We start from the raw sequence: 9,747 nt of genomic DNA on the forward strand, positions 1-9,747 counted from the left end.
CTTACAAAGTTGACGTTAACCATGATGCTCTAAAAGGTTGGGGGGAAAAGAAAAGAATAGAATAGAAAGGAAGAAAAAATATTATAGACCAAATTTTCTTGGCCTAAAATGATCACAGTTAGATTGGACCATACTATTTTGTTGCTCTGTTTATTTTCCAAGCTGTGATATCGAATCTATTTGTTTTAATTATTTTGATTGGTTAAAGTTGTTAATAAATAATTTTACAATTCAGATATTTCTTTATTGTATAAACAATTGTTTTTATTTTTTAAATTTGAAATAAAGATCAAATGTGTAAACATATAAAATGCATCCTGCACAGGTTCTATCTAAATGTACGCGTACATTTTGCTCAGGATCAGCAACTCAGAGCAGTGTCAATGTGGAACCGGCAGCTATACAGGAAACCATCTGGCCAATGCTTGTGGCACTTAGTTTAGTCAAAGTTTTACAGCGCTCGCAACTGCATACGGTCAATTGGGCGTGCGAAACACAAGTTGGTTACATTCACAACAGTTCATGACATGGGCCTGGTTTTGGTCAATGATCAGATTAAACGGTTCAAAATTGTACATTAAAATTTTTTTCGTAAAAATAGCAGTATTTTTACTTTCAATTTAAAGTAACGGTGTTCACAATTTATTGTTTAGTCCAATGTCCTTTATAAAATTGAGAATTTGGTTGGGGTGAACTACGGAAAACAGATTTTGTAATGTTGTACTTTTAAAATTACTTCTTTCGGGTCTCTTCAAAGTCTGGATATTCGTTTGAGATGTGTCTAATGGTGAAATTTGTGTCGCATCAGGCACAGAACAGTTCCTCGTCTCCCTGCAGGAGGTATGTATGTGTCAGGGAGGTGTGTCCGATACACAATCGAAAAGGCACTGAAAAGGAAATTTTTAATATTAGTCCAACTCTTAGCAGAGAGACCCAAAACTCTATGGCACTAGCCTACTTTCTAGATACTGGGGTGTCCATTTAGAGGAGAAGAAGGAGAAGAAGAAAATGAAGAAGAAGAAGAAGAAGAAGAAGAAGAAGAAGAAGAGGAAGAGGAAGAGGAAGAGGAAGAGGAAGAGGAGGAGGAGGACGAGGACGAAGAGGAGGAGGAGGAAGAAGTAGAAGAAGAAGAAGAAGAAGAAGAAGAAGAAGAAGAAGAAGAAGAAGAAGAAGAAAAAGAAGAAGAAGAAGAAGAAGAAGAAGAAGAAGATTGACCAACGAGACAACTGTGGAACACACCAACGTTACAGACTTATAGCTGTCCCAACATAGATTATAGAATTATTGCAGACGTCCCTTATCTACCATTGGCCCAGACAGTTAATTTTTCTTCATCTTTCTGTCTTCCTTTGCTTGTTTCTTCTCTTTATAACTTGAGGTCTGACTAATAGTAATGCTTCATGTATAGTGCTGTTTGGAGATTTTCTTTTGGAGCACAAAGGTGGTGGGGGTGGGGGGGTCCGTGTTGTTATTGTTGTCACGACCTTGTGTTTTTATTTCCCTGGGGAGAAAAAAGGGGGAGGGGGGGGAGGGGGTTAGCGGGTGACAGGGGCGGTTTTATTTTAAAGGGAAATTGTATCTTTTGATGTTGATCATTAGTTTATCTCATCCGACAAATTATTTCAGATGAAGTCTGGGGTTATTTTATTTATTTATTTATTTATGTATTTATTTATTTATTTATTTATTTATTTATTTATTTATTTATTTATTTATTTATTTATTTATTTATTTATAAGTTTATTTATTTGGTGGTTTTTTTGTTCTTCCTATCAGGTCTGGAATCCCAAAGGAGAAGAAAGGTAGGATTATGTGGTGACAAGTCAAGGGTTCTCGTTGATATTAATGGGGACTTCAACTTTGTAAATGCCCTTACTCGTCCGACCCCCCCCCCCCCCAACCACCATACAAAAATACGCGGGTTTTTTCTCTGTCTTTGAATCACTCTTTTTTCTCACGTATACATACACACATACACACACACACACAGAATAAAGTGCCCCTCCCCCCCCCCCCCCGCAACAAACTAACAAAAAACACAGAAGTAAAGAAACAAACCACTTAATACATGCAAGTGAACACGTATTCTGGTTACTCATTTCGTCTATCCTGAAATGAATTTTATTTTTCAGTTCTGTTTTGTTTAAGTAAGAGTATTACTGCACTCGCAACACAATTAAATGTAAATCATATAAGTGCCGAAGCTTAGAGGTGTTACAAGAGAGTCACACCCCTGATCCTATGGTAAGAAAAATCTACACCTAGCCTTTTCGGACAAAAGGAAAAAAATCTCGGAGGTACCGTGTGCAAGTTGCGCACGTTTAAGATCCCTTAGTGGTCCAAAATCGGTAAGAGTAGGCTTGGACTACCACACGGGCAAATTTTAAAAAAAGACCCCTATCAACTGAAAATATTTAATGCATGCCGCGCGCTCATATGACCTTAAGCAGTACCAAGAGCCGTGAAACACTTACAAAAAACAATTATAAAAAAGATATACCTCATTAGTTTAGTAAGAGTTTTACCGCGCTCGCAACTGCATAAGGTCATCGTGCAAAACACAAGTTGGTTGCATTCACAATGGTTCACAGCACGGCTTAGTTCAGGTCAATATTTCAATTAAAATGTTTTAACATTTTTGGTAAAATTTCAGTTTTTCTCCTCATCAAAAACAATACATGATTCCATTTCTCTCAGAGCCAGATTCAGACGGGCTCCCCTATGAGTTCTCTGACCTACATCTCAATGATATGGCGTTTCCGAACCAACACGACGACACGAGGCGGGGCACGGGGAACCCCACAGAGGCCAGCGCTAATGCAGGTGAGGGAGGCTTGGGACAGGAGTAAAAAAAAAAAAGGGGGTGGGGGGTCTTTGCTAATGTTTTGGTGATTTTTTATATTGTTGTGGTTGTTGTTGTAGTTGTAGGTGTTGTTGTTGTTGTTGTTGTTGTTTCTGCTGCTGTTGTTGTTGTAGTAGTAGTAGTAGTAGTAGTAGTAGTAGTAGTAGTAGTAGTAGTAGTAGTAGTAGTAGTAGTAGTAGTTCTGTAGTTGTTGTTGTTGTTATGGGTGTAGTTGAGATTGTTGCTATTGTTGTTTATTATGGGTGTAGTTATGATTGTTGTTATTATTGTTGTGGGTGTAGCTGCAGCGGTTTTTGTGGTTGTGGCTATCTTTGCAGTCATTGTATTGGAGAGTTGCAGACACTCTAAACTCACAGAATCCTCCATTTCAAAGACGAAACAATGGAACATTTCCCTGTCTATAGTGCGGTCAAAAGTTCGTGGCGCTACAAAGACATAATATTGGCAAATATTTCCTAAACTATCGAACATCAACTTTTCAGCTTTTGAACAACGATTTGTATCAATTTGTCTCAACAGATATAAATTCTTGTAAACACCTGTTAGCTGTATTCTAAAAAAAAATCCTAAATAAATACTTATGCAAAATTCCAGTTTGTGGTGTCTAAAGATTTAAAAAGGTTTACAACTGGGGGGGGGGGAACAAAAAGATCTATGGCTGCCATCTATAGCATGCATCATTCTACAATGTGTTAAACAATATTATTATTATGTTATCTAGTCACACTCTCATGCTAGTTTTTCCGTTCTCTATCCACAGGCCGTCAAGAAGAAAGTCCGTACTCGTACGTGGATTCGGACTACACATTATTACAGGACGTGAAATCGGACTTCAGATCATCACAGGACATCCACACCCCGGGCCTCATTGGAAAAACCATGGCGGAAACGATTCCACCTGAGGCACCACAGGCCCGTAGTGACGGGAGATGTTACGACAACTTGGCCGTGACGTCATCGGTGTCGAAGGCAGGACTGGGAGGTCAAGGTCAGACCCACAACCCTGGAACGTATGACGTACTTGCTGATCCAGCCAGTGGAGCTTTTGCTTCTGGTAAATACACTTTTACAAGATGGGTCATTTTTTAAAAAATGTGATTTTTCTTTAACACTTGGAAGAATATTCTTGGGCGACAAACCATGGGATGCAGTAGACAGAAACCCCAAGATTGAAGCATTAGCTCACATATGCCCTAAAAGGCTGGAGTGGAGAGAGGAGGTGTGTGCGTATTGGGAGGGGGGGGTACTGGACAGATGGATATCGACTGATTGCTCTCGGTGTGTGTGTGTGTGTGTGTGTGAGAGAGAGAGAGAGAGAGAGAGAGAGAGAGAGAGAGAGAGAGAGAGAGAGAGAGAGAGAGAGAGAGAGAGAGTGCGCGCGTGTATGTTCTAATACAGTTTGTTCTTAGACCCGAGTCCAGACTATTTGTATGCTTCTGAACTTTGATATACTTAGTTAAAGAAGCCAGGCTCTTGAACATGTAATATTAGGGTAAAGTTAAATATTACTTAATTACAACTGAGCAATGTGTCTTAACTCAATTTATATTATAGGCCCAAATAAGGTGGACCAACCCAGTCAAGCTATAAAGAAATGTATATCTGTACTAGATCTAGCAATTGAAATTTAATTTTTTGCATTTTCATTTTAAAGAGCATTGGGTAATTTAGATTCGTTTTCATTCTTTTGCAGATCCTTACATGACACTTCAACCCGAGGCTGAATATTCTATCGGTGGGTTTTATAAGTATATCCTTTCTGATCTTACGGCGGATGAAATGTGTCACCCATGTATGTTTCCTTATGTTTCACATGCACGTTTTCTTCTTTAACTTACACAATGCTGAAGTTCATATCGTCGCCTAAGAACTATTTTGTCCAAAGTGTGCTTAAATAAGGAGGCACTTTGGACAAAATAGTTCTGAGGCGATGATACGTAGAAGAAGACAGATTTACACTGTGTTTATTTTGCCTGTTGAACCCCTTTGAAAAAAACTTGATAACCAGAAGGCAACAGGGGGGGGGGGGGGGGGGGGGGCCCCCCGGTCTTGAGGGCTGCCTTCATTCAATTTTCTTCCAAAAAACAAAGCCCATTCAATAGATCAAGTCCCGGGTTTGAATCCGGATAGCAACGGAAAATGTTCTTCTCTAAAATGTCTCCTTTTACATCCTTTCCTGCTCTCTAACAATATTCTGTCGTCCGCTTTCATCTCCGCTTTCTGCCCTTACCCCATCACCTCGTTTACCCCCTCCTTTGGGTTCCTGACTCTTTCTGCAGCCTTTCTACTGCTACTCCTTGACTCCTTCTTACCACAGTCTTTCAGCCACACACCTGATCTGATGGTAGGTAAGAACTAACACTTAGCCTTCTCGGATAAGGGCGAAACATCTCGAATGTCCTGTATGCAAGTTACAGACGTTAAAGATTCCTTGGGGATCCAAAATCAATAAGGGCAGGCTTCGGATGCCACCTGGCCAGAATTCGAAATTTCCTACCAACCGAAAATGTTTAGTATGTCCTGCACGCTCATACAGCCTAATGCCGTTGCGAGCGCCGTAAAACAACAAAGAAAAAAATAAAGAAAAGAAAGCAACTGCTAACTTGAATTGTAGAGGATAAAATAAGATAGATCTACTCTCGCTCTTGCCCATCTTTCTCAACATTGTGGATAGGTCCAGTCCTGAACATTAGTATACATTGAAGAGTGGAGAATTTTTTTCTGCCTCAGCTTTAAAAGTATTTTAATGTGTATTTATGCTTTTTTCTGAATAACACTCATTGGACAGAAGATCTTTTTAATGTAAACTTTTTGAATTTCTTTTTTCTTGTTTCAGTAATTACAATATAAGCAGCAAATTGTATCTATTGGATTTGCTCTTCAACTTCGACATTGTTAGCTTGCTGAACTTGTCGAATAACTACACAGGACAGATGAAAGAGTAGTCTGTAAAGAGGTGAAAAATGGAAATGGTGAAATAGTATAGGTTTAACACACTTATCAACAAAATTAGATTATTTTAGAGGCGGGACCTCCGAGTTCAACGTCCATCTCTGAAAGGACCAAACCAATTTGGAAATTCCTGTAAAGCTGCTAGTGGAGATTTAGACGACGTAGCCCTGGAATTCTTTTAAGCTTAGAAATGTGAGCATTTCCCCGTATCAATAATTTTCTCACAAAGACAAGGAAGAAAAAAATTGGAGTTCGTTTTCTTTCGGTTTACCGCCGTTTTCAGAGTAATTACCGTGTTCAATTTAAGTGGACCCCACTGTGTAGCAAATATATGACATCGGTCTCATTGTGATTAAAAACCTCCACTTGACCACGTCTGAGTGTCAAAACTGAATTACTAGAAGCGAGAAAATATAGATCAAGTAAGAGGCTCTAGAGGCCTAGATGGTCCAAAATCGATAAGAGTAAGCTTCGCCCGCCACCCGGGCAAAATTCAAAATGTTCTACCAACTGAAAATGTTTAATGTGTCCCGCGCGCTCATATGACCTTATGCAGTTGCGAGCGCGTAAAACACTTACCAAACCAAATAGATCGTGTGGCTTTTTGTATTTCCAGCTGGTGCAATGGACGGTCCGTCTTCTTCCCCGTAGAACAATTGCACAGGAAAATGGACCTATGTGAACACGCTGGTGAGTTCTTTATCTGAACTTGAGGGTGCGCTATATTTTTTGTAGAAGAGGAGGAAGGGGGGGGGGGAGGAGGAGGGGGAGCGGGAGGAAGAGGACGATCAAAAACTAGAGGGAGAGTATAAGAGAGGAATTGATTGGACCTGCCTTGAGAATTAAATTAAAACAAATACAAACATTCGACTCTCCAAGTTTTAAGATGGATTCCTCAAGGAACGAGAAAGAGATGAAGGCATGAAAGGACTTGGAGGAGAGATTTAGATTTGGACTTAAAACAGATTGGGTGCAGCTGGATAGAGGGGGAGGGGAGAGAGAGAGAGAGAGAGAGAGAGAGAGAGAGAGAGAGAGAGAGAAACAAAAGCTTATGGTGGGGATGGTATTCGTTTCCATAAATTATGGGGCATAAACAAAACTTGGTTGTTCCAGGAAAAGTGAAATGTAGAAGTGAATATATGGAGGACACAAAGGAGGAAATGAAAGACTGAAATGAAGAATTAAAAAAAACCCATGGTTGTTGAAGGATGTTTAAGGTTATTGTGCATTCTTAGTTTAGTTTTAGTAAGAGTTTTACGGCACTTGCAACACGATAAGTTTATATAAGTACCGAAGATTAGAGGTGTTACTAGATAGTACAAACACAAGAAAGGAGGAGAGATAAGGATGATAGATGATTTGTAGGAAAGAAGGAGCAGGCCACACCAGAGCACCCACCAACCACCCACATTGTGTATTCTGTAATCTCTGAAAGATACACTGCTCATCTTTATTAGAAGACGAGGGAAATTGTTCCGTCTACTTTTTTCCGTGTCCTAATTTTGGTGCCGATATTTGTAGGTTATGTAAAAAAAATGTGTTGAAATTGCGCAAATTGTTTAGTCGCTGATGATGATGATGATGATGATGATGATGATGATGATGATGATGATGATGATGATGATGCATTAATGCTGGGAATGATGTGCATGTTATTCTCAGTGTTAAGTGAGTTTTTAAAGGTGTTTTTTGTTTTGCGCTTAAGTTCCTTCTACTTACACTTGATTGTAAAACAGAGATCGTTTACAAACCCTTAACCAGTAAATGACCGTTTGTTCGCTCGTGGTAATGCGGAGAAAAACAGTGAGTGGTTGGTGGGTGCTCTGGTATGGTTTGCTCCTTCTTCCCTATCAAACATCTATCGTTCTTATCTCTTCTCTTTCTTTTTTGTGTATTAGGTTACTCTTGTGTAATACATCTATTCCTCGGCACTTATATGACCTTATTGTGATGCAAGTGCTGTAACACTCTTACTAAAACTATAGGACAAAAAATAAAGATAATCCCCATGGGGAGGATGACAAGGGGATTTTTTATTTTATTTCAGAAAAACAGAAGCAAACAGCCAGTCCTTGTGTCAACGCTAATGGACACACGACGGTGTATCTGGGTGCGTGTGAGTCCAGAGCAGACACACAGGACAATACTCAATGTTTTTTTTTACACTATCTTGAACTGACTAAGTATATTTTCAGATGCCCACCTCTTAAATATCCCAACAGTGTGGATAGGGGCGTTAAACCTATACCACTCACCACCGAGGTGAAATCAGGCGCTCATCAAAATAAGGAAATCAACGAGATTGGCATTTTGTCTCTGGTTCTGGCAATTTTAAAAATACATTTTCTCGTTTGACTTAACACTTTATGTCCATTGAAAAACACATCTCTGTGTGGTTTTTACTGAATAACGATCAAAGGCACAAAAGTGTAAATTTGCAGTTTCGGCGGACACTCAAACTTTGAAAGTCTTTGAAATTGGCGGCCATTTTCTCACTAGTTTTACTTCTGACACCTGGTGACCCTCGCCTCCTTCAATCAATCGTAAATAGCTCGACCTCTATAGATGGATTGTTGTTTTTTTCATTGGAAGCAAAATAAATGAGCTGACCTTAGGCCGATACCAATAATTATATGTGAGGCAGCGTGGTGGAATCAGGCCCTCGTCAAAATAATGAAATCGAAGAAAACAGCAGTTTTTTTCCTGCTTAGCAATTTTTATCAAATTTTATTTTTTTTGGCCCAACACCTTTTATGTCCATTTAAAAACATATTCCTTTGAGGATTTCGCCGAAAACGTTGATTAAAGTCACAAAAATATAAATTTACAGTTTTCGTGGACTCTCCAACTTTGGAATTTACCAAGGTTTGGCGGCCATTTTCTCGCTAATTTTACCTCTTAAACCAGGTGAGCCCCCACCTCCTTCAATCCAAAATATCTCCACTTCTACTGAAGATGGAGGGGTAATTTTTTCATTGAAAGCAAGACAAATGAACAAGCTTTAAGATAGTACCAATAACTCAATATGCCCAAAAATTGACGAGAGCCTGATTCCACCATGCTGCCTCACATATATGCCCCTTCTACATGGCTGTGAAAGCTGGGCACTCACTAAAGACAGTGAAAATGAAATTAAAGCAACAGAAACGTGGTTTCTCAGGAGACTGCGAGAGTATCGTGGAAGAAAAAGAAATCAAAAGAGGTAGTACTTGATGAAGCCCACGTGGGACGCTCATTGTTAAAAGCAATCAGGAAAAGACATGCAGTTTTTGGGACTTCTGAATAGATATAAAGGTCTTGAACATTTATCTCTCAGTGGCAAAACGGAAGACAAACGAAGAAGTGGTGGGCCTAGAGCAACCTTCTTAGAGAACCTAAACAAATGGGTAACGGGGAAAGATCAGGGAAACGTAGCTTTTTCAAGAGTATCCGAGCAAAGGAATGAATGGAGAACCATGATCGCCGATGTCTGTCGCAGATCTGGCACTGGAAGATGATGATGATGTATTATGGATTTACTGTCATGACACTCTGAGAGTACTGTTTTATGTGTGTGTGTGTGTGTGTGTGTGTGTGTGTGTGTGTGTGTGTGTGTGTGTGTGTGTGTGTGTGTGTTCTATGATCCTCACACATGTTTCTTACACGCTATTACAGTCACACACATATTCTTGCCATATAGCACATGTATTATAATGAGCACCCGTATAGCGAAAAATGCACATTACGAACTGTTTTTTTTTAGGTCCAGTCTTTTTTAAAACTTACATTATTCATGTCCAAATCATGACATAGCGTAAACAATTCATACGTAGCTAAGAGAATTGGCATCAGTGAGGGTTGATCTACCTAGATATGACCGCAAAGTTTTTATTATTATTAATGTAACCAAAATGAGAGAGAGAGAGGGAGAGGGAGAGAGAGAGAGAGAGAGA

At 39.5% G+C, this 9,747-nt stretch overlaps 1 protein-coding gene across 5 annotated transcripts in view; it reads left to right on the top strand.

Annotated features, from left to right (window-relative positions):
* LOC101859384 overlaps window positions 1–6,505 on the top strand; it is a 31,738-nt gene extending 25,233 nt beyond the window's left edge. For 3 of the 5 annotated variants that reach the window (XM_013091330.2, XM_013091331.2, XM_013091332.2), the window contains 5 exons: window positions 1,777–1,802; window positions 2,698–2,823; window positions 3,624–3,917; window positions 4,557–4,598; window positions 6,432–6,505. In XM_013091330.2, coding sequence (XP_012946784.1) covers window positions 1,777–1,802; window positions 2,698–2,823; window positions 3,624–3,917; window positions 4,557–4,598; window positions 6,432–6,466 — 523 coding nt within the window. In that variant the 3' untranslated portion in view covers window positions 6,467–6,505. The remainder of the gene's footprint in view (window positions 1–1,776; window positions 1,803–2,697; window positions 2,824–3,623; window positions 3,918–4,556; window positions 4,599–6,431) is intronic. The other 2 variants (XM_035973823.1, XM_035973824.1) reach the window with 2 other exon arrangements.
* Window positions 6,506–9,747: the final 3,242 nt, after the last annotated feature.

Source organism: Aplysia californica, unplaced genomic scaffold, assembly GCF_000002075.1.
Source record: "Aplysia californica isolate F4 #8 unplaced genomic scaffold, AplCal3.0 scaffold00033, whole genome shotgun sequence".
NCBI lineage: Eukaryota > Metazoa > Mollusca > Gastropoda > Aplysiida > Aplysiidae > Aplysia > Aplysia californica.